At 38.4% G+C, this 25,380-nt stretch overlaps 1 protein-coding gene across 2 annotated transcripts; it reads left to right on the top strand.

Moving 5' to 3' along the window:
• The first annotated feature begins 10,140 nt into the window (after window positions 1-10,140).
• LOC134310928 (receptor activity-modifying protein 1-like) lies at window positions 10,141-21,679 on the top strand. 2 transcript variants are annotated; one of them, XM_062992695.1, is made up of 7 exons: window positions 10,141-10,208; window positions 10,446-10,481; window positions 12,101-12,130; window positions 13,053-13,082; window positions 13,947-14,103; window positions 16,031-16,265; window positions 19,889-21,679. In XM_062992695.1, exons 1-7 carry the CDS (start codon window positions 10,148-10,150, stop codon window positions 19,931-19,933), a joined length of 594 nt encoding a protein of 197 aa, XP_062848765.1. In that variant the 5' UTR covers window positions 10,141-10,147; the 3' UTR covers window positions 19,934-21,679. The 2 variants fall into 2 exon arrangements, with proteins under 2 accessions (XP_062848765.1, XP_062848764.1); XM_062992694.1 differs by having other exon boundaries at window positions 19,886-21,679.
• Window positions 21,680-25,380: the final 3,701 nt, after the last annotated feature.

Here is a 25,380-nt window from a genome sequence, read left to right as displayed (position 1 = left end):
AATCACCCATAAGCAGTACAGAGGATGAGAGGGCACTAAGCTGGGTTAAAAAATCTGAAAAGTCAGAGAGAAAGGAAGCGTTTGGCTTTGGCGGACGATAAACCACAGCAGTGACCAGAGGAGTAGGCCCTGACAACTTGAAAGCCAGGTGTTCAAAAGAAAGAGCAGCAGGAAAAGACAAAGTGGTTATTTTAATATCATCCCTATAGACTGCAGCAACACCACCACCTCGCCCTTCCATACGAGGTTCATCAATATACGAGTATCCCGTTGGCATGGTCTGATTTAACGTAAAATAATCCAAGGGTTTATGCCAAGTTTCAGTGAGACAGAAAAAGTCTAGTTCACTGTCAGATATAAATTCACTGAGTACAGTACTTTTTGTGTTGAGTGAACGAACATTAAGCAATGCCATTTTCAAGTGGTATTGTTGTGTAGTTGGCTGTGAGGAACGAGGAAGAGAACGGAGATTTGCAAAGTCCACTCCGCGTTTTCCATCCCACTCCGTGGACAGCGTTGTCATGGAGACTACACCGCTACTAGTGTGTAAGGCAGCAGTGCTCTGAAGATGTGTTTACGCAGCGGCAGTGCACACGGCTGACCAGAAGGATGGAATAGCGTTACCGTTTCGAAAGTAAACAAGCTTTCTCCGGGAGCCCCTGTGAATATAACGAGGCCGGCGAAGGAGTCCAAGCTGTTTGATGACTGAAATACACGATGGAGTAGTGCAATTGTTGAACTTCCTCAGCTGGTCAACGGAATAGTTCAACATTGTGCCGATCCCAGGAAAACTCATCCACCGTTCACCACCGGCCGCAGACGAGATGTACAGTAGAAAGAACAAAAAGTATAAAAAAACAAATAAAAGTATCAAAAGTAACATAAAAGAAATAGAGCCACAAGGTGTGTAAAAAGATGAAAACGAAAAACGATAAAAATACAATAAAATACGATAAAATACGGTAACGGTAGCGGCAGCCAAATGCGCCAGCGTCCACCATCACCATGGCAATAATGAATAATAATAATAATAAGAAGAAGAATACAAATAAATGACAGCGAATGAACTTTGGTCACCTGGACCCATGTGGCTGAGGCACCTAACGCATTATGTAATAGCAGCTAAAATCTAATTTATAGGTTTGTTGATAACGTTGTTGCAAGCGGGCCACAATTCGCCTGTGGAACCACATATAACATTAACTCAGCTTTAAAAGTTTGTTCTGCTACATTATATTGCTTTACACTATTAAAGCAATTGTATTTAAGTAAAGAGCAAAGACAAAAATGGTAGAATGGGGGTTAAAACACACTCTAAAAAATGATTCAGCACATTAGTAAATTAAACATAATATAATAAGTCAGTTCAACAAAAAAAAATAAGTTTGTTACATTTGTTCAAATTTTTGAGTTTGGGCAACCTAAAAAGACATTATTTTAGACAAACTCAAAATTGTAAACTTTTTCAACGAATTATTTTTGCTTTAGTACAACATCATACCAATTTTGAGTTGCGCCAATTAAAATATCTGAGTTGTCTGAACGAAGCAAAGAGGAGAAGAGCATCAGAAGCTCTACGTTCTGTGACTGCGCATGCGCACTTCTCCGAGTTGAGTTGTAACGGACGAGGACGACCCTGAAGTTTTGGATTTTGCCCTGACCTGCCCTGAGGTAGGTATTCAGCTATTCAACATAATACAAGTTATGTTTAAAACTTAACAAATGCATAAACTATAAACTGACTGAATAACGAGGGGAACAGCATTTTAGTTTCACGTATTTTCTCAACCAAAGATTTCAAATATTGTGTGGCAGACGAGTGCGAGTTCTTTTCAAATTGTTAATTTATATAAAGGTGTACAAGTGTAATCTATTTGCAAATTTGGGCTTGTCGGTGACAATTTAACCATTTTTGGTACACAGAGAGAGCTGTTAGCTGACATGCTAGCGGGTTATGATGCCTATTGGTTTGAATGGCCTGGGGCTAACCGTGTTAGCTTAATAAGCTAAACTTGTCTGTGGTACAGCACATTACAAAACAGTCTGTTACACTTTATTATGATGCGGTATGATTGTAAGTAAGCGGCTCATTTGATGTGATTTTCACGACTGTGAATTAGGTAGGGCCTTATTCATGGTATTCATAGTTAGCTATAGTTGCAAACTTTTAAACATTAATATGCTTATTGTCAATTTATTGGAATTTTGCTTACATACTTCAACTTTAGCTGATTTACTGTGCTTGTCTTAATTGATTATTAAACGAGAGCTAAATCATCATATTGTTTAAATGTAAATATATTATTTTAAAATTGTTTGTGTTTTTTATTGCAGATTAATATGCAATGCAATCCCAGTCCAGAAGTACTACTGAAACATTACAGATTGTGTCATTACCAAGGGCGCTCCTGGCCATTGCTGTGTTTGTATCCTGACTCTGCTTACTATACTAGAAAACTAGTTTGTTTATTGATGCTAATTATACTTTTGCTGGAGTGGCACAGGTTTATGGCTTAAAATAAATGTCTGTTGTTAAAGTCAAATAAACGTTTTAATAAAATTTTCTTAAATTGTCTTGAATTTCTTTCATAGCTACTTGTTAAGAGCGTAACATATTCATTTACATTTTTGTCATTTTGCAGATGTTTTTACTCAGATAGACTTACAATTGTGGCTGAATACAATACAAGCAATTGAGGTTTAAGGGCCTTGCTCAGGGCCCCAACAGTGGCAACTTAGTGGTGGTGGCGCTTGAACCAGCAACTAGACCAGTACCTTAACCACTGAGCTACCAACTGCCAGTTCAGATATGTAAAAAACTTTTGCCTGTAAAAAAACATTTAGTAACTGCTTTTTTTTAGTTAAAAAAAACACAGTTTAGTAAACTAAAAGTAAAATGTTTAGTCAACCTTAAAAATCTAAAGGTTAATCTGACTTGAAAATGTAGGGCAACCGGCTGCCTCACCTTTTTAAGTTTTCTCAACTTCAGCAGCCCAAAGCAGTTGTGCAACTTGCTTTGCTAAGTTAGGTTGTTAGTTCACTCAAATCACTATTTAAAGTTGGACAAAATTACAATTACTATTTGATTGTACTATATATATATACTGTATATGCAAGCCCTTTTGCTGCTTGTTAATTGTTTGCACTTTTAATAAATGCAGATATTGTATTTGATGACTGGAAATTGATTTATTTGAGTGGTAGTTAAGTGTGCTTATATTTTAAGTAATACAAAAGCAAAAAAATTAAGGCAATAGTTTGCATGGATCTTTCTATGTTGGTAGAACTTAAAAAAATGAGTTGGTACAACTTGAATTTGTAGTCCTTCATTTTGACTTTATTTAGTTGTGTTTATTACAAAACCTGAGTAGATTCAACTTAAAAATATTTAAGTTGACTCAACGTACTGATTTTAGTTATACTGTGATAATTTATTTAAGTATATTTTAAGTGGCTTAGATAGGTTCCATTTACTTAATAAAACAGAAAGTTAATTCAACTCAAAAAGATCCATGCAAACTATTGCCTTAAATTTTTTAAGTAATTTCAACACCACATTTTTTTACAGTGCAATACCATGAGGATAATCACAGCCAGACCGACTAAATTAGGAGGAAAATTGAGAAAATGCAAGAAAAAAAAAGGATAATAGTATTAATTGTGCATACACTTTCTGCAAGGTGGTTCCCATGAGAATCTGTCTTGCTCTATATTTCGCACCACACGCACTTAATGTTCTGGGTGCATGCCTGTCTGTGCAAAAACATACATTCAAGATTGTAGACAGCTGAAACCCTGTAACAATATCAAAGCATTGCAAAATTTGCACAGGCAGCAACATTTTAATTGCTTTATAATAAAAAAGGAAATTGCTCACTTGCTTGTCTTATTAAACACTGCAAGTTTGGTGATACGCAGAGAGATGTACCTGACAAGTGGACACATAAATCTTTTTATATCAAATCTATCACATATAAAATTTATATTCAAGAGATGTGAAAGTGGCACAATGTGGTACTGAATCAGATATGCCACAATGCAGCTTCAGTCTGAAAACAGACCAGAGTTCAAATATTTTAACCTAATATTTAATGAGACCGTGTGCACTGTAACAGAAAGGGAACAGCTGAAAAACCACGATGTGTAAAAATCACGAGGAAACAAAATCCTTATATTATAATGATACTTCATTTTTACAGCATAGCATTGCTGCTGTTACTGAGCTCCCTGAGTTAAAGCGATTAATATCAATATTTAGTTCAGACACCCGTGAAAACCTCAAATCCTAAATTGTTCTTCCTCTACGTTCAACGCGCACTACTTAGAATAAAATACAGAAGTCCCTTAGTGATTAAACAGAACGGGACTTGATATTCAGCCGCAGACTGATGCGCCTCTATTGAGAGCCGGTTGGAAATTATTCGCATGCATTGCTCCATGCGTTCTTATTTTGCAATATCAAATAAATAATATAGACACATTGTTTAAAATGAATAAATTAGTCAAATAATAGGCTACAGGTAAATGCACAAAATAAAGCATGCAATAATTTACGTGCATTTATTTAGGCACCTAAAACATTTAGGAAAGGAGTTTAATACATGTAATAGAATAATAAATAGAATAAAATAAACTATTAAATACACTGCCTGGCTAAAAAAAAGGTCACCACCTGGATTTAACTAAGCAAATAGGTAAGGGCCTCCAATTGGATAATTACTGCATGGGTGATTATGTTTCAGCTGGCAACAAGTTATTTAACCCTAACTGATGCCGTGAGTAGCTTCTCATTTGTTAAACAACCATGGTCGTGGAAAATATGTTAATCTGTTTCAGAAGGGTCAAATTATTGACATGCATCAAGCAGAGAAAACATCTAAGGAGAAGCTGAAACTACTAAAATCGGGTTAAGAACTGTCCAACGCATTATTAAAAAATGGAAGGACAGTGGGGAAACATCATCTTCGAGGAAGGAATGTGGTCGGAAAAAAATCTTGAATGATCGTGATCGGCGATCACTTAAACGTTTGGTGAAATCAAATTGTAGATAAACTACAGTAGAACTCAGGGATATGTTTAATAGTGAAAGGAAGAGTATTTCCACATGCACAATGTGAAGGGAACTGAAGGGATTGGGACTAAACAGCTGTGTAGCCTTAAGAAAACCACTTGTCAGTGAGGCTAACCGGCAAAAACGGCTTCAGTTTGCTAGGGAGCATAAAGATTGGACTCTGGAGCAATGGAAGAAGGTCATGTGGTCTGATGAGTCCAGATTTACCTTGTTCCAGAGTGATGGGCGCATCAGGGTAAGAAGAGAGGCGGCTGAAGTGATGCACCCATCATGCCTAGTGCCTACCGTACAAGGCTGTGGGGGCAGTGCTATGATCTGGGGTTGCTGCAGTTGGTCAGGGGTAGGTTCAGCAACGTTATGTGAGGTCAGCTGACTACCTGAATATACTGAACGACCAGGTTATTCCATCAATGAATTTTTTCTTCCCTGATGGCACGGGCATATTCCAAGATGACAATGCCAGGATTCATCGGGCTCAAATTGTGAAAGAGTGGTTCAGGGAGCATGATACATCATTTTCACACATGGATTAGCCACCACAGAGTCCAGACCTGAATCCCATTGAGAATCTTTGGGATGTGCTGGAGAAGACTTTGCGCAGTGGTCCAAATCTCCCGTGTTGTGACATTGCAGAAGCTTGTGAAAACGATGCCACAGCGAATGCGTGCCGTAATCAAAGCTAAAGGCGGTCCAACCAAATATTAGAGTGTGTGACTTTTTTGGCCAGGCAGTGTATTTAAACATTCAATTTATATGTATAGTGTGTGTTCTACAAGCCGCAGTGTGGACGAATGTAAAGTCTGTTGAATCGCAGCTGAAAGGCTGTTCTGCGCATGCGGGTTGGTGCACGAACGCAAAGAGCTTATTGAAATAGTAATATCCAGCATAAAAACAAACCATCATTTGAGAAAAAAAGAACTGAGGAGCAAGTATTGCATGGGTACATGTAGTTTAAGTGTTAATGTCAGGCTAGGTTCTAAATACAAATACATGTGCTCTTGTAATTTGTGTATTTCACTACATTTGTGATTGGTAACTGTGGCTAGACCTTGCAGAGACTTAAACATTTAACACTGAAGTTTACTTAAGTTCGGCACTATTAAAACAATTTGCTGTGCGTAACTGACATAAAGTGAGTTTGTTCATGTTTGTTTATTAGGATTTTAACGTCATGTTTTACACTTTGGTTACATTCATGTCAGGAATGGTAGTTACTCATTACACAAGGTTCAGCAGTTCACACGACACAAGGTTATATCGAACACAGTCATGGACAATTTAGTAGCTCCAATTCACCTCACTTGCATTTGGACTGTGGGAGGAAACCGGAGCACCCGGAGTAAACCAACGCAGACCTGGGGAGAACATGCAAACTCCACACAGAAAGGACCCGGACCGCCCCACCTGGGGATCGAACCCAGGACCTTCTTGCTGTGAGGCGACAGTGCTACCCACTTAGCCACCATGCTGTCCCATAAAGTGAGTAAAGTATTATAATGTAGATACTTAAATCATTAAAGATAGTTCAATTATTCCTGGAGAATTGTTTCTATACAGTCTTTGTCAATTGTGCTTATGCTGATTAGCCTTTCACTAACGTTGAACCCTGATTTAAGAGAAAAAGAGAACTGAGGAACAAGTATTGCATGGGTACGTGTAGTTTAAGTGTTAATGTCAGTCTAGGTTCTAAACACAAATACATGTGCTCTTGTAATTTGTGTATTTCACTAAATTTGTGATTGGTAAAAAAAAAAAAAACAACCCCTACGCTGCTAACTGCATATCAGAATATGTTTTTTTTTACCTCACCCATTAAAAAACATCATTTACTCAGTACCATGTACTGGCCTTTTTTGTATTTATTGTACTGTTGTTTATCTGCACTGTGTATTGTACTGTCTTGCACTTTTGTTCTATGTTGCACCCTGGTCCTGGAGGAACGTTGTTTCATTTCAATATGTACTTGTATATAGCTGAAATGACAATAAAGCCTCTCCTGAACTCTTGAACTTTCTCTTGGTAACTGTGGCTATCGGTTGACGGCACATACACAGATGAATGGACGTTCATTAAGTTATAGCCTACCATCTCTGACACTGAAAATATACACAAAACTGTGGACACCCCTCCTACTTGGGCCATTAAATTCACGGGCTTTCGTTACACCCGTTGCTAACAGGTGTATGAAAATCTATATACTTCCAACTTTGTGGTAAAAGTTTGAGGAAGATACCTGGTCTAGCACGACTGTGCCCCAGTGCATATTATGAGCTCCATGAAGACGTGTTTGACGAGTTTGGTGTAAAGGAACTCCAGTGGCCTGACCTCTGGAGTACACGTGGGATTGTTGTCCTGATGCAGAATCCAATTCGAGCCTGCAGCTTTTAAACAACAGCCGAGTGCTTTCAGACAAGCGTTAGACACACATGAAGAGCTGCCAGTGTACCCACAAACTTACACATTCTCACATACAGAACTAACAAGATACTTTGAAAAATAATCATGGCTGATTCATCATTCATAGCTGTATGAAAGCCCATAAAATCCCACCAACAGCCCGGCGAAGGTGACTTAATTTAACATTGAAGTTTCCTCAAGTTCGGCACTATCAAGAGCAATTTGCTGTGCGTAACTGGCATAAATGGAGTAAAGCATTATAATGTAGTTAGTTAAATCGTTATAGTTAGTTATATTATTCTAATACAGTCTTTGTTAGTTGTACTTATGCTGATTAGCCTTTCACTAACATTGCAATATTCTGCATGTTTTGAATGTTAATACAATTCTGTTAACATTATGTGTGGGCAATGGGTGAGAATACACCCCTCACAATTAACCACAATATCACACTCATTTTCAGCTAAGGACATTTTCAAGACACACGTCCAACATGCGTATCTCCTCACCTACAGTGATCAGATCTAAAGATCAAACACAGGTCGCCAGGACCCATGTTATTGTGACACCAACTGTACCACATGCCTTTGTTTATCAATACATTCCATTTAATTGGATAAAAATTGCATTGACACTCACTGTACCTTCATTAAAACACAACAAAAACTGTTTACCTTTGTTTTGGGCATGTGGTTGGCACTGCCCCTGGCACATGGAGGGTGTACATAATGGGGGCATGTTGGGATTAGTGCCATAGCAAGGACAAGGTATGTTCCCTACTGTATTTGAAATTGGTAACGCACTGAAAGTTTATTAGTATGACTGATTGACCACCTGTGTGAGTCTACAGAGATTGCATGTTAGATATTGTACTCAGTCCTGTATGATTTTATGCATAAGGTTCCCAAAGTGGCTGATTAGTGTGTACATTAATGAGTATTGATTTGCAGTGGACCCAAGCAATGCAATGACAAGGTTAATACAGGAATACACACCGTCCAGGATGCCAAACCACTGTAGGCCATCACACACCACAGCCTTTATTTACGTTTATTTATGAGGTGAAAGAAAATCATACCAAAAAAAATGCAACACAGTAAAAGGATCAAACCCAGGTTCCCAGGACCCATTTTGTTGTGTGGCACCTACTGTGCCACCATGCTGCCCTCCTTTACTCTGTAGTGTGTGTGAAACTGTGTGTGTGTGGTGAGTGAGGTTAGATTCTCTTGTTTTTCTCAGTCGTGTGTGTGTTTGTGTGGTTGATGAACTTTACTGCTCTCTCTCTCTCTCTCTCTCTCTCTCACTCGCTCTTATTAATTTGTTTTGATCAGATTGTGGTGAGGAGGTTACACACCCACCCACACACACCTCCACATTAGCAGCTAAATATCTCCCCAACACACACACACACACTTCTAACATGGTGAATTCAAAACATCTACACAGGAAATTGCAACTAATTCCCAAGAAACTAAGATATCTAGCTTTTAACATAAACAATAAGATAAATATCAGACAATCTTATCCAGAGAAACTTACGGAAATGCTCAAATACAGAAATAAACCAGAAATTCCCAAAACGCACACTATCAAAAACATATTTACACTTTAAGTGGGTTAAACAGTGAGCAAAAACTACACAGTTTTTCAACACACAGTTTTGAATACTCGGCCAATTACAGTCTAATTTAAAGGTTTTAACACCCTGGTAAAAGTCTTGTTGGTTTTCTAAGTACATCTAAATCCTCTACAGGAAATAAACCTCTGTTTTAGACTGTTGTTGATTATTTGTTAAATTAAACAATTAAGAAGAATTAGGGACTAAACATATAATTGAACCAAAGGGTGTTGTAGAATGATTTGTTTAGCTAGCCCTCACATCACATCTAAGTTATAAAGCTAAATGGGGTGTGGTTTGAAAACAAATCAGATCAGACTGTCACAGTCAAGCAAGCTTTACATTACCTTGGTGCAAGGCTGTAGCTATGAACTGAACATTGGTGGGGACCAAATCTACTGGGGGTAAGGAAGGGTGGTTCCTGCCATTCTAAAACATTCCTGCCTTATCAACAACTAATGGGAACACACACACACACACACACACACACACACACACTATATGACAACAACTATGTAAATACTTTGGCATTTCTGGTGAACCTGTGACCACTGAGACAAAAGGGCACCAGACACTGATGTTTGATGGGTACACCTGATTTACAATCACTGTTTTAATTCGTTCCAAAGGTTATCAGTTGGTCACCACTGGAGTTCCTTCACACCATACTTCTTTTTAATACAGTGGCACAGTCATCCTAGGACATCCCTTCCCAGATGTGTTACAGTTAAAGTAAAAGTTTATTTAGTTGGATGGCTTAAATACCTAAGCTAAATCATTAATAGTAGTGTCCTCATACTTTTGAGCATCTAGTGTACAACACACACTTAACTGTGTTTATATTATCCAGTGCCTGAAGCAGGAACCCATACCCCCACCCTATCCCAAAGTGTCCATAAGCAGAAAGAGGAAAGGAAAGGGCACAGGGCATTTTCTTTTACACACACACACACACACACACACACACACACACACACACACACACCAGTTCCTCTGTGTCCCCTGCTTAAGGCTCGTCCTCTGTCTCAGTCTCTCCCACACAATCTTTGGGAACTTCCACAATGCTCCTCGTGCTCTCAGGACTACTTCTACCACTCCTGCTGGACCCATCATTCATTTCGGGTACACAATCAATACATTTATGATACCTCAAAATCTAGAAATAACCAGAACTTGGTTGTATCTAACATATCTACTGGAAACGTTTTAAACAGCTAACTCACTATGGTTACAAGATCTGTGCTGGATCTGTTCCAACAGCCATCAATTTTTTTAACTAGGAAAAAGAAAATTCCCATGGAACTTTGGATCTATTGCTTGTAGTTGAATGTGGAACTGAAATTGTTATGCCATTTGCAGGTCAAACAACAGATGGCAACGTGAATAGATCCCAAGGTAAGAGAACATTTCATCACCATTTATTTATTCATTTTTACTTATCGTATTATTCTGGCCACAAACACTGGCCACAATTTAGGAACGCCTTGAACATGAAACTAATACATTCATTCATTTTCAGTTATTTACACCTAGTGGCAATTTAGTGTAGGTAGCTCACCTTCTATACACTAGAGCAGGGGTGTCAAACTCACAGCCCTCGGGCCAGATCCGGCCCGCCACGTCATTTTATGTGGCCCGCGAGAGCTTAAACGACTGTACGATTGTTGTGATGGTTCGAGTCGTTACAGAGACGCGCTTACAATTTAATGGGACACCTGCGCCTTTAAGCCTTTTAGCTGTTGACATCGTAGTCATGGCAACTAACTTTGACATTCACTGAGAAGCCATGTGACTTTTACGGCAAAAGAACATGGGTAGTAATGTAAACAATAATAATAAATATAAATAATTATCTTGTAATATATTACCGAAGCATCGTCTGTAAGTAGTGGCGTTTATATTCTCAGTTGTTTGTAAATGTTTAGTGAGTATATCACAGCGTTTTAGTTACAAATTTACCGTAATTAAATACAATTGTTACCGTTACTATAGCAATTAGTATCTTTACACAAAATGCTAACTCGTTACCTCTATTTTACGTTTGGTTAAAGCTCATATTGTACCAGATGTAACACTTGACTACAGCTGTGTGCTTGTACTGTATTAAGTTCTTTATTGTTTTTATTGTTTGTATTTTTACTTAATTCTGGTGCACACAGTGTATCACACAGCTGGGAAGCAAATAAAACCAACTGTATTCTAAAGGGAGCTGTCTGTCTGTCTGTCTGTCTGTCTAGCTGAGCAAGGAGGATAAACTATTAGTGAGGGCAGAATGATTGTCTTAAAATACACTGTAAAATCCTACATTAACTGCATCTCTCAAAATGCATGCTGATTTTGTGACCTGCAAAGTGACACATCCTGCCAGTAGATGATGTTAAGAAATATTTACACATAATCCCAAAATGAAGATAAGTAAGAAAAGTAAGCAGAAGGAGAAAATGTAATGAAAATGAAAACAAGTTTGTGCTTCAGGAAAAGAAACCGGTGCGTCTCTTGTGTTATGAGGCTGTGTCTGTGGTAAAGTAGGACAATATAAATGCAGAATTTAGCCTCCAAGAAAAACAACAGACTGCAATCACAGCAGAATACATTACAATCGGCCCTTTGAGGGCCACAATAATGCTGATGTGGCCCTCGGTGAAAATGAGTTTGACACCCCTGCACTAGAGCAAATCCAGAGTATGGGGAAAACATGCAAAATTTATCATGACAGTGACAGACAGTTGAGGCTTAAACTCAGAACCTCAGGAGCAATCTTGCTGTGTGAAACCCACTTTATCAGACCTAATGTCATTAGTTCTCAGCTGTTGTCAGGCGGGCTGCAATGAATCACAAAAGTTAAGCAAAGCCAGTCTCAGGTCTGGCCCAGAATTTTTGTGTAAAGTCCTTATTGCACTAAAACACATAAATTTGAGATTTATATATAAATGATTAAGTTTTAATAAATATAAATTGAAAATGTAAAGTTCTATGTATTATGAATGTTATCAGTGGCATCTCCTGTTTTCCAGGTGCTGTGAATTTTACTTTAAAAGATGACGGTAGGTCAAAGTACAATCACTGTGGGTATTTAAGGGTGTTTCATGGGCCACCCTTGAACATCATACATAATCTCTTCAGATTCTGAGGTTTATTCTTGATTACTCTCCTCTTTAGCTTACCCCACAGGTTTTTAATGAGGACAGGGGTGACCATGAAAAAAACTATGAATATGAATATGTGGTTACCACATATTAGTGGGTCCTGGAATATGTGGTTAGTGAACCATTTTTGCAACAATATGTATAATTTGCTGCTACAAAGAGGCTACATGGTCCTTTATGACCATGACTTTTATGACTTTTTAAATTATACACAGAATAAAATGACATTAGTCCGCATCAGTTAAACCTGACTGGCTGATGTAACTCACAGAGTAAAAATACAAATTCTGATCTACCACTGCAACTTCCTGCCTTTTTTTAGAAACTCTAAGCTGTGTTTTCCTGTTTCCTGTTTTCTTTATACTTTGACAATAGGCTGGTAGTCAGTAACCCCTTCAAGATTTAAATTAGTAAAAACCACAGTGGCTCTTGTGGCTTCTGTGTAGCTGCTTAACTACTCTCATGTTCACTGCTCTAGATCCATACTGATAGACCTCATGTTAGAACATCAGATTTATTATCATTATTATTACCTAATGTTGTCCGGTGGGCTGCAATGGGCCACAATAGTTAAATAAAGACAGCCTCAGGCCACACACATGCATTTAATGATGTGTATAAACAACAGGTTAAAAAACATAAAAGTGTGAATTAAGCTTCCACGTGTCATGGGTTGCAGCATGACTATCAGAATGTCATGAAAGTGTTTCATTGCTCAGTCAGGCAATATATATTCAATTAATATTACTTTAAAATTACCTTTAAATCTAATTTATTCCAATCTCAATATTGTTAATCAGTACTGCCTCTTGTTTTCCAGGTGCTGTGAATGTTATTTTGGAAGATGACGGTAGGTCAGAGTACAGTTACTGCGGGTGTTGGAGGTTGTTACATGGGCCACCCTTTGGATCAAGAACAGCTTGAATAAATACTGTGTTTGTATGAGGAAAAATAAGACATAGGGTGAAACTTGAGGTCCAGGTTTTGTGCTCCTTACACAAGGATTTGGTGTAAAATGTTTCTGAATGATATACTTGCCATAAATTCCAGATTTTTTTAGTTGTGGCTATTAGTATTTTTAATACTTGTCCTTGTCAGTGAGCCTTTACTTGCAATCAATACCACATACACCGATTAGGCGTAACATTATGATCACCTTCCTAATATTGTGTTGGTTCCCCTTTTGCTGCCAAAACAGCCCTGACCTGTCGAGGCATGGACTCCACTAGACCCCTGAAGGTGTGCTGTGGTATCTGGCACCAAGATGTTAGCAGCAGATCCTTTAACTTCTGTAAGCTGCGAGGTGGGGCCTCACTGGCTCGGACTTGTTTGTCCAGCACATCCCACAGATGCTCTATTAAACTGAGAGCTGGGGAATTTGGAGACCAAGTCAACACCTCAAACTTGTTGTTGTGCTCTGCGGACCGGGAACACCCCACAAGAGCTGCAGTTTTGGAGATGATCTGACCCAGTCGTCTAGCCATCACAATTTGGCCCTTGTCAAACTCGCACAAATCTTACACTTGCCTATTTTTCCAGCTTCTAACAAATCAACTTTGAGGATAAATTTGTTCACTTGCTGCCTAATATATCTCACCCACTAACAGGTGCCGTGATAAAAAGATCAGTTATTCACTTCACCTGTCAGTGGTCATAATGTTGTGCCTAGTCGGTGTACTTTTGGTCATAAAGTGTATCGTTTCTTCTCTTCCAGAGAGCTTCCAGAATCAGGAGCAAATGCACCATTATCACCGATGTGATGAAAACTTGCTTAAGACATTTGGAGAGGAATTTTGCTGGTATGATATATTCGATGTTCACATGATGGAAATTGACAAGGGGGACTGGTGTAATTGGGAGATGGTTCTCAGGTAAGAACCGGTTTTGTTCCAATATAACTTTATTAAGGTTTCTAATGTGTTTACAAGTAAATTAGATAAAAAAAATATGTATACAATGTCTGAGACTACTAGTAAAATGCTTCTGTGTTGCATTTCTCTCAAATGTGAGTTTATATTTCTGAATTTCATAGTATGTGGTGCTACACAAAAGCAACTGAGCAAATTTGTGAAAGTGACCATGTCAGTCTTTTCCTTTCCACTGAAGCATATGATTGAACGACTTTGAGCAGGTGGATTTGATCAATTTATGAGAAGCTTATTAAAGTTAATTTAGTCATTTGCAGCCATTTCCCCATAGCCTGCTATACTGTAAATATAACAGAAAATACTAAGTTTGGAAATTCATGTCAATTTCCCAAATATTCAACTTTCACTCAAATTGCTAAGCTGATTGTTTTGTAATAAAAAACATTATATAAAATGGTCTCAGACTTTTGACCCCCACTGTATACGCTCTCAGCACAAGCTCAAGCTGATGCAATGGCAAGAGTCAGGAGAGGTTTATTGTCATTTCAGCTATATACAAGTACATATTGAAATTAAACAACGTTCCTCCAGGTCCAAGGTGCAACATAGAACAAAAAGTGCAAGACAATACAGTACAGTGCAGATTGACAACATTGCAATAATACGAGAATGCTTAAAATAAATAAAGGAAGACAAGACTAGAGAAAAGTGTTGGTTAGTACATGGTACTGAGTAAATAATGGTGAGGTAGATTATACACAAGTTAAGTGTATCAGTCAAGTTAAGTCAGACTCATTTATATACGCTTCTTACTATGAACATTGTCCCACATCAACTTCACCCCTTTAAAAAGTTGATGTAAAGTCAACTTTACACAGACAGATTTTGTTTACAATTATTTTGACCCATCTTTACCAATGGTGCCAAAGAAGTTAGTAAATTTAGTAAATTGTACATTTGCAGCATTTAGCAGACAGTTTTATCCAAACCAACAATTCAAATCAAATCAAGTCAAATCAAGGTTTGTTTGTCACATATATAGTCATACATACAATTGTGACAGAACATAATGCAAGCAATTAAAAGCCTTGCTCAAAGACCTATTGCTCAAAGACCTATTGAAGGCAACTTGGTAGTGATGGGGCTGGTCCCGTAGCTTAACTGCTGAGCTAACCCTGTCCTACCATACTTAAATATTACATTTTACTATACATTGATAAAAGGAGTTTGTAGACCCTTAAGAAAAACCTACATTTCTAATTTAAAAATGTTCTAAACGGCCGCTCAGGTGGCGCAGCTGTAAAAACACACGCTGGAACCAGAGCTGGATCTCGAATAAATCGTATCGAATCTCAGCTCTGCCTGCCGTCTAAGGCTGAGCGGCCACATAAACAACGATTGGCCTGTTGTTCAGATATGGGCAGGACTAAGCCGGATGTGGTCTCTCTCTCATGACTGGTGCAATTACGACCTCTGCTGGCTGATTGATGGCAGCTGCACAGAGATAAGAAAAGAGTGCTCTCGTGGTGTGTCTCTCCATACACAACGCTGAGCTGCACTGCAGTCATCAAAGTGTTTAGGTGAAAAGATGCATAAGGCAATGCAAAAGACCTGGACTTGCATTATTGCTTCATATAATATAGAAAAGTACTGTTTTTAAAAACAAAACAGTACCACAGATTACTGAGTAAATGTTTACACAAATGATACATTAAGTACATTTAAATGTCTATCAATAAATTATGAACCAAAAAACCAAGTCAATTTGCAATTTGCCTGAATGCAAGTGAAAGTGTGGAGGTATGTAAAGCTAATTATGTTTGCTTGATAATGAGTGAATGTTCTTGCTTTCTGATTAATTACATTTTCCCCTGCAGCTTTTTCACTATACTTTTGTGGGTGTGTTTCCTTTCCTCCCTTTGTCTTGCAGTGCTTACAACAATCTGACTGTGTGTTTGGAACAACTTGCTGGCTATGCTAAGTGTTACTACCCGAATGCTGTGGTGCAAGACCTCTTTGTCAAAGTTCATAAGCAATACTTCAGCTCATGTGGAACAAGGGAAGACGCCCTTCCCGATGCGCCACCGGGAGTAGTCCTTATTCTCACCCTGCTGCCCGTCAGTATTATTCCCATATTGGTCTACATGGTTATTTGGAAAAGTAGTGTAAGTGACTGAGCAACACCGATACATACAATTGCACATTACTCATATTGCACTCTTTATAGTCATTCACCTGAAACAAAACATTTCCATACTTCAGACACATTTCTGTATATAATAGGCTGTTGTTATTCTTTATATTATTATACTAGAATAATTGATTCATACAATAGTATTATAATGTATTGTAGCATAGCTTTCATGACGTAATGCTTTTTTAGTGAACAAGAATCCACAACAGAAAGTATATTACTGCAATGTGTTGTCTCAAGTGTAGTGCATTATAATATAGACTTGCATTGAATTCAGAAAGTATTCAGGACAAGGAGACTGATTAGAACTGAGGGCAAATGAATATAGCCAAATACATCAACATCCTTGAAGTGAACTCAGACTGGAGTGACAGTACTTTTCATATAGCAAAAACAACAATGTAGTGGATTCAGAGCAAGCCCAGACTTAAAAGCAGTCAAACATCTGTATAGAGATTTGAAGATAGCAGTTCACAGACCACCATATCAGACCATATCTTATCTTATCTTATCTTATCAATCACGATCCAATCTGACAGTGCTTGAGAGGATTTTCCATGAATGACATAAACTGGATTAGACATATCCAAGATGATTTTAAGCTGTAATTGCTGCCAAATTCTACAAAATGTTACTTTTTCGGTGATTTTTGGGTAAGTGTACATCAGTTGTCATTTTTACCAGTTATATCCATTCAGAATAGTCAAGGGGTCTGAATACTTTATGAATCAACTGTATATTGGATTGTAAACTTTATTAAAGTATTGCACTGTATTATAATATTGTATTGTCCTGTAATACTGGATGGTATGATGGTATACTACAGTCAGGGGTGCAACTACATACTTTCTGAGGTGTATGCAAACATATTATCGGCGTATTAATAAAATACAAGACATATATTGTACACTTTTATTGTGTTCTTTCGTTACATATTACAGCAGGTGATCTTCTGAAACATCACAAACAAAAAACAGTCTAAGTAAAAATATGTAACGGCAAATCTGAACAACAGCCTGGACTCTATGTAAGATTTTTAAAAAGAGTTGTAACTAAATTGTTACATGTCGTGCTTTTGCACTTGCCCATTTGTCAAGAATACTATCAAATGAAATAGACCACGCCACATTGTTTTCAATTGAGATCACTGCTAACTGGGTCAAGCGATCATTGCTCATACTCGAACGAAGGTATGTTTTGATGAGCTTCAGCTTGCTAAATGATCTCTCGGCAGATGCAACGGTCAGAGGCATGGTCAGGAATACTCTAAGGGCTACTGTCAAATTTGGAAACACCAAATCAAGATTCTCCTTTATGAGGAAATTTAACTTCTCTAGAGCATTGTAACCCTTCAGTAGACGGCTTGCTGGGTATATTTCTTGAATGATATCTCTTGAAACATCACAGGTAGTCAGGGCATATGTGGTCACTGATTCCTCCAGCTCAGCTTTTGTCATGTGCTCCATTTTAGTGATGAATTTAAATTTCTCAGTCACAAGCTGAAGATTGGAAAACCTCTCAGACAGCTCTTGCAGGATTGTCATCTGGGAACCTCTTTTGCTTCCTAAAACATCTCGGTTTGAATTCTGGAGAAGCATCCATTTCACTGGCAATCCTGCATGCAATGTCAAGTGACTTCTGAAAGCCCTCTTCTCTATACTTGAGCAAAAATTCTTTCAGAGACTCAATTAACCTAATGGCTGTGTCCATTGACACATCTGCTGCTTGTAGTGCCTTGCTTGCAAAGTTTATCTCTAATAATAAGTCATGCCAAACTATGAGGCACACAAGGAATTCCATACTAACAAGCTCATGAGATAGTGACTTTGCCTCTGAGACAATTTTGCTGTCTCCTGCCACTTCTTCAAGCTTTTGTAGAGCATCTAGAATCCCCCCCAACTGGAAACGTACAGCTTTGACAGAGTCTAGCTTTGCTTCCCAACGGGTGTCACTCAGCGGCTTCAGTGTGATGTCAACAAACTCAGTCAGAATATCCCACCTCTTCACAGAAGATGAAAAGATAGTGTACAATCTTTGAAGAGTGCCAAAGAAGGTTAGACACTCTCTGTTGGATGAGGCTGCATCACATAACAAGGTTTAGGCTGTGGCTACAGCAGGGAATAAACAGAGCCTCTGGACATCTCTGTTGTATTAAAGCTTGGACACCCTTCTTTATTCCCCTCATATTAGAGCCATTGTCATAACTTTGTCCCCTACAGTTAGCCATATCCAACCCCAGTCTATCCAGCACGCCTGTCAGTGTGTCTGTGAGGCCCTTCCCAGTTGTGTCCTTTACAGCAGTGAACCCCACAAAAGACTCAGCAATAGTAACCTTCTTCTTCTCATCTGTATGAATATATCGAATGATAACTGAGGCCTGCTCTTGCTTTGAAATATCGGGTGTGCAGTCCAGTTCCACTGCAAAATACTTGGAGGCTTTGATCTGGGCAGAAATTTTACCCAAAACACATTCTGATATTGAATCTAAAAATTCATTTTGAGTGCACCATGACAGATATCCAGTGGTTTTTTTGGAGGCAGCTTTTCTAAGATGCTCTGCCAGTGTGACATCATACCGTGCAATGAGCTCAAGGATTCCCAGAAAATTTCCATTTTTAGGATTTCCTAACTGTGCATTTTTTCCCCTCAGTGGCAAGTTTCTCTCTGCAAGGAAGAGTATGCAGTCAATAACTCGAGTCAGCACACTTCTCCAGTGTGCCTTTTCAGCAGCTATGGCTCTCTGCAATTCGCTATCAATAGTTTTACCTAGGTGTAAGCGAGATGCCAGTTCTTTCCACATCAGATAAGCATTTATGTGAGAACCACTGGTTTCATGGTGCTTCAGTGTTTTTGAAAGACATCGCCAGTTATTATACCCCACCACAAGGCATTTATCAGCAACTTTAGCTTCACCAAAAAGCTTACATGCAAAACAATAGACTCTGTTAGTACTTTTGGAATACAGTAACCAATCCCGTTCCACTTTCTCTCCATTAGACAGTAAACGAAAACAGTATGCTTTGGAAAAACGCCTTTTACTCTTATCTGATCTTGGATATGGTCCATCAGAACATTTCTGTGGGCCATTCTCAACCATGTATTGCCTAAATGAGTCGCTCATTTCATGTGGTGAAGGCCATTCAGATGGATCTTCTGAGTAAGGCCTTGTCCCAGCCCTCTCCTCTGCAGCTCTCTGCTCCTCTCCCTCATCTGCACCTCTCTGTTCCACCTCCTCCTCATCATCATCATCTGGACTTCTCTGCTTCTCTCCCTCATCTGCACCTCTCTGTTCCACCTCCTCCTCATTATCATCTGGACTTCTCTGCTTCTCTCCCTCATCTGCACCTTTCTGTTCCACCTCTTCCTCCTCATCATCTGGACTTCTCTGCTCCTCTCCCTCATCTGCACCTCTCTGTTCCACATTCTCCTCTGTGGTGATTGGCTTGCCATGTTTCCCTGCACTAGTTTTCCCAAAAAAGGACACAGTGAAAAATGGTCATCAGAAAGTCAAACCATACTGGGCATATAGGTTTTTGTGGCCTGCCTAATGTATTTATTCCTGCCTGATGTCATCTCTTGTCTCCTCTACAGCAGATGCCATCATCGACCTCATGTCTGTCTCCAGATATCTGTTTTTGAATAAAACTGAGCAGAATCAGGATCTCAGGATGATCTCTTCCCTTCAAAACACTTGCTTAGGAGTCTCCAAATCATTTTACATATAGCTGTCACTAGAAGTGTGGATATTTGATTGTTTCTTTGTGTCTCTGTAAAATTCTGTCTAGTAGAATATCAGTTATGTAATATAAAAACAGCGTTGGCAACCCCTGTTCTATAATTTATTAGTTTTATGATTCACCATCTACTTACTTACTTGTTATGATCTGTTATATTGTAAATACAGCACCTGTCCTTTTAAGCTAACCTGAATGTTTACAAGCCTGCTCTTAACAAACTGACCGACCTGCTGTCTTTTAACCACTTTGAGAAGCTTTTCTTCATCCCCACAAACTCCTTTTCCCTCTCCCTCTTCCGTTTTGTGCCCCGGAGAGCTTTTTTTTCTGCCCCTCCATCTCTTACACACTGCAGGTGCGCCACGACGGGAAAAAAAAAAACACACGCCTGGGCGAGTTCTCTACGGGGCGCATTCTCAAGCGCCTGTGTTTGGGAGGAAGTGACTGGAGGGTAGAGGGGAAGGAGTGGATGGGCGCCTGATTAGTGCTGTGCTTCTGTTTTTTGATATGTATTATCATACACGAACAAACAGCTCTTACAGAAAATGCTGACAAGAAATAATTTTCCGGCATCGATTTGGCGCCCCCTCTGGTGCAGCGCCCCTATGCTTTGCATACGCTGCATACCCCCTTTTTGCGCCACTGACTACAGTGGTTCTATATGATACAATAATACACTGTAAAATTGCAAAGGATATTATTATAATATAATATTATATTGATATATGTTTAGTAGTATACTGTAATACTTTCAAAGTAATTAAAACTAAAAATTGTATATTATTGTGGATTATTGTAAAACTTCACATTATTATAATGTATTACTCCCTTAGTATAAATAACTTTTTCGAAGCATATTGTAAGACTCACAGTATATGCTTCAAAATGTACACCCCTTCCCCCCCAGAAATGTGCATGGCAATTAATATTTTGTAACAGTTGTGCAAAAAAACACCCAGTCTGGTTGCTGGGCAGCCAAGACTGTTGTCAGAAAGTCAGAAGGCTATGGTGTCTGGTATAAACCACCAGAAGATACTGTGGCTCAAATTACAGAACATTTTAATTATGGTGATGAGGTCAATACACAGTGCTTCAAAATCTTCTGTGTTGGTGCCAGTCATAGGCCGGTCAAAGTGCCCATGCTAACTATTGTTATCATCAAAATCACCTAACTATCAAAAGCACACAGGTATTGTAACTAGACATCAGAGCAGTAGAAGAAAGGTGACTGGTACCAGTGAATCCTGCTTCACCCAGCTTATGTAACTGGCCAGGTACATGTGCAGCGTTTACCTGTGGAGGATATAAGTTAAAGGACCTGCTATTCATGTCCTGCTGCCAGACATCACAGAGATTCTTTAGATGGCTTGGCAGTTTTGGCTCATGGGTGTACATGGTATTAGTATACACTAATAAATGTAGTATTCTGTTTTACTTTTTATAGTACTGCAGTAGAGTGTAAAATACTGTAATATAGTTTAATCATGTACTGAAATGTTGAAACAAAGCTCACAGTTTAAATAGTATCAACAGACTCTTAGAGAACCATACGGACTGCCGTATCTGCTCTTTGACGTTGAGGTAATCTGTTGTTTATGTAACCTAATTTAAATGTACTGCATTAAACTGTACAGTAATAAACATTTGAATTGACATAACTTGGCTCACAAAATGAATGCTTTAAACATAAGTACATTTTAACCATGAGGCCAAAAGTTTGAAGTTAAACCTACTACTGGAGAGACATTTCGAGTCTCAGTAATGCTGCCAATCTGGTCCACAATTTTGCTCTAAAGACAGTTAGCCATGGTAGTAGGCCAAACTGCAACAACGACATCTGCTGTTTGATCAATGCACCTGCACCACTAAACAAAGAGCATAGCAAGTTCCTCTGTGGGTATTTAAGCTTAATAAGAATCAATAAGAAGTCACCAGTCTTCAGTAGGCAAAATGTAAGTGGATATGTCGATGAAGGAAAGAGGGAGCTGCTTTTTAGCTGCTTTTTTATTCTTAGAAAAATATTGGTTGTACAAAAGGTACTCACCTGCCACATTATTAGGAACATTAATATCTTTCCTATCAATCAGTTATGTGACAGCAGAGCAATGCAAACCTATAGACCGTTTCAAATGAATATTCATGAGTCCAGGAAGTGACGTTGATGTTCCTAAGACGCTTCCGCTTGGTGGTAAACAGCGCTCAGAACAATAGCGATTGAGCACAACCCCTTCAATTCTTTTGCGCTAGTTCAGGTGTGATTTATTGACAGTATGTCTAAATTAAAGTTAGGACCATGTTGTTCGGTTGTCGGATGTTCCCTCAGGCCAGGTACAAGCTTGCTTTAAGGTGAACAGATTTCCAAAAGAACGCACAGTGAAACGCTTGGATTGCTGCTATAAAGAGAGACGGCTGGATACCCACTATCAACTCTTATAATAAATGTAATATATATTATTTCATAATAAAATATTGTAAACAAATGTACTCGCTGTTCTCATGGTGTCTTGTCCCTGACGTTTAGCTTAAGTGTATTAAAATACGCAGGCACTTAATATTTGTATTAATAGTACAGAATAAACATAAACTAACATTAGCCTTAAAAAGTTTACATTTTCCTTAGAATACGGTGTAAAAGCCATAACTATATAGGACTATATTTTGGGAAAATGTCACTATATGGAATTATATTAACAGCTTAATTAGCTGTAATAATTAGTTTAGCTTAATTATTAAATGACACGCAGACCTGTAAAGAAACATGGTTCTACTTTTGTAATACAAAAAGTAAACATACTGTACTATTTATGAATTCATTGTGCTTACTGTAAAATATTTCATGTATTTCCAGTTAGGCTATAAAAAAATCGTTTTAGCATGAGCTAATATGTTCTTATTCAGATGAGAAGTAATTCACTGTGGTTTGTCATATTTTTATCATATTATAATGGCTCTTAGCTCAACAGACACAAAAGGGGAGATGACACAATAATGATTTTAATAATTAATTGTATGCGTCCAAACTGCGGTATGCTTTCACTGCCTCTCTGGTGTAAACACACTCCGTTTCAACAAGGTAGTGACACACGGCTGGGTATGTTACCTCAGGCAAACGTTTTAGGTCAGCGGAAAAACACTGTCTTCTTAAATTCTCCTCAAAAGGGGCTGGTAAAGATACTTGATGATCTATCATTCATTTCTGCTTATATCGCGTTTGTTCCGCGTTCGGGAGACTCGCAAAGTACGAGCTCGTCATGTTGACAGATGGATGGATGTTTAAAAATGGCGCTACCGGAAAAGCGGAAGGAACAGGCATGCGCAGTAGCGTTGTTATTGTTTACCCTCATTGAAACGGTCTATACATACAGAGTTTTAGTTGTTGTTTACATTACGGAGCAGTGGTAGCCTAGTGGGTAAAGCTGTGGGTTACCAACTAGAATTTTGTGGGTTTAAATCCAGGCTCTGCCATGTAGCCCCTATTAGGCCATTGAGCAAGGCTCTTAACCCTTTCAGCTTCAGGTATGCTGTACAACGGCTTCCGCTACACTCTGATACGCAAATAAAGATCCATCTGCCCTAAATTATCCTTATCTAATTCTAATAATAAGAATTTCAGAACCTGCTAATCTCCTGAGATCATGTGTTTCTGACTTAAAACAGTCTGTCTGGCACCTTCATCTGGCATCTAAGTTTGAGTTTGATATGAATATTTTATTAAATACACTGCTGCCAAATGCAGAGCAGCTTTCATGTATGGATGAAGTAGTTGACTTTATAAACTATAAGTCAAATCTAGCAATGGTTAAACAGTTCCTTGTTACATTTTGAACACTGTTTCAGATTCTACTTCTGCTCCATTTGTGCCCGATAAGTAACTAGCATTACCATTCTCTTTGCTACACTTAGCTATCTTTTTTGTTTCACTGGACGGTAAGTGTTTTATTTCACATTAATAAAATGGGAAAGATTCACCTGCAGTTTGTTAAACACCAAGTATCTGGAACACAGACTAAAAGTGCTGGCATGGGTCTAGGTTGGTTTGACCTGAATGTTGTTAGGAACAAAAGGATGAGGTGGAACCGGGTTACAATAGGAACAAAACAGGATGAAGGACATTAGACATAAATGAACAAGAAAATAATTAACATATTACCAATGTTAAATATGGCACCTGCCCATGACCTTGTTGGCCATTTGCCATTTGTTGGCCATTTGCCACCAACAGGATCTACTCTTCTCTCAAGGCATTCCACAAGATTTTGAAGCGTGTACGTGGGCATTATGCACAACAATTTATCTAAAGTTTATGTATTTATGAAGTCAGACATGGCTCACAATGTTACAATTAGGGCTGACTTTAGGGTAAATTGTTTACTGTGTGGCAAACATATAATTATAATAACATGGGGTGTAATAATAAACCCTCTGACATTATACAAGACCCACATTAAAAATAAACTAAAACCCAGGTTAATCTCTTTAATCTTGCTGCAGTTTTCGGTTAGGATAATATTTACTTGTTTTTTAATCTCATCTCTTAATCCTAATCCAAATTGGTTCTTGACAGGGCTGGTTAGAAAACACAATAAATGTTAGCTGTTGACCAGAAAAAGGTCACCAAAAAACACTGATGTGGGCTGTGTTCCTTTTAATAGGCTGGTAATTGTTGATTCTTTATCGATGAGCTTTTTTTGCATTATTATAATGGTCTGGAGTACAAAAAACAGCATCAACAGGTTAAACCAGCAACAGATTTCAGAGAGCATTACCAGCTTACACTATGTTTTACAAGGTTTCAGAAGATCTGATAAAATATAAACAAATTACTTTTTAATTGTGATAGAATAAGTTTATAAGGACTGTGTAGGTTGACGGACTATTTCAAGATTGTAATGGTGGGGTGAAAAACTCAAGTAAGCAGGCTCACCACCCAAATAACGTAGTCCGAAATGCAGTAACTGAAACCCAAAACCATGAGATCACTAATTGGCTGGTTAACGGAGTAGAATAAACACATTCAGTCACCCACAATGGGGTACCATCCAGAACCCCATTGTAGAACTTAATGCTCAAAACAAAACTGACCACTTCTGGCCTTTTCACGAATAATGAGAAAAAGGTAAAAACTACTAACCAGGCTTTTAATCCTAATGCTACTTTGCGGCTTCAATCAGTCCATGGTAACCCGACTAAACTGATTAAACACTAACTGGTTCTTTTCTCTAGAATATAACTTTAATTTTTCCTTTACTTTTGAACAGAAAAGGTGAATCACATCTGACCGACTACCTTACCAGCTTCATCATGCAATGTGCAAAGACTCAGCACAGAGCTGCAGTACCAACCTGGCTTTAA

This window comes from Trichomycterus rosablanca, chromosome 3 (assembly GCF_030014385.1).
Source record: "Trichomycterus rosablanca isolate fTriRos1 chromosome 3, fTriRos1.hap1, whole genome shotgun sequence".
In the NCBI taxonomy this organism is placed as follows: Eukaryota; Metazoa; Chordata; class Actinopteri; order Siluriformes; family Trichomycteridae; genus Trichomycterus; species Trichomycterus rosablanca.
Note: the sequence above shows the minus strand (reverse complement) of the source record. Positions and strands in the feature narration are given on the sequence as shown.

Bases quoted from the DNA above. Each gene is read 5' to 3' on its own strand.
- LOC134310928 (XM_062992694.1), top strand. From the start codon at position 10,148: ATGCTCCTCGTGCTCTCAGGACTACTTCTACCACTCCTGCTGGACCCA. The intron at 14,104-16,030 runs GTAAGAACCGGT...TTTGTCTTGCAG, and splicing joins AATTGGGAGATGGTTCTCAG to TGCTTACAACAATCTGACTG. The intron at 16,266-19,885 runs GTAAGTGACTGA...TCTCCTCTACAG, and splicing joins TGGTTATTTGGAAAAGTAGT to CAGATGCCATCATCGACCTC.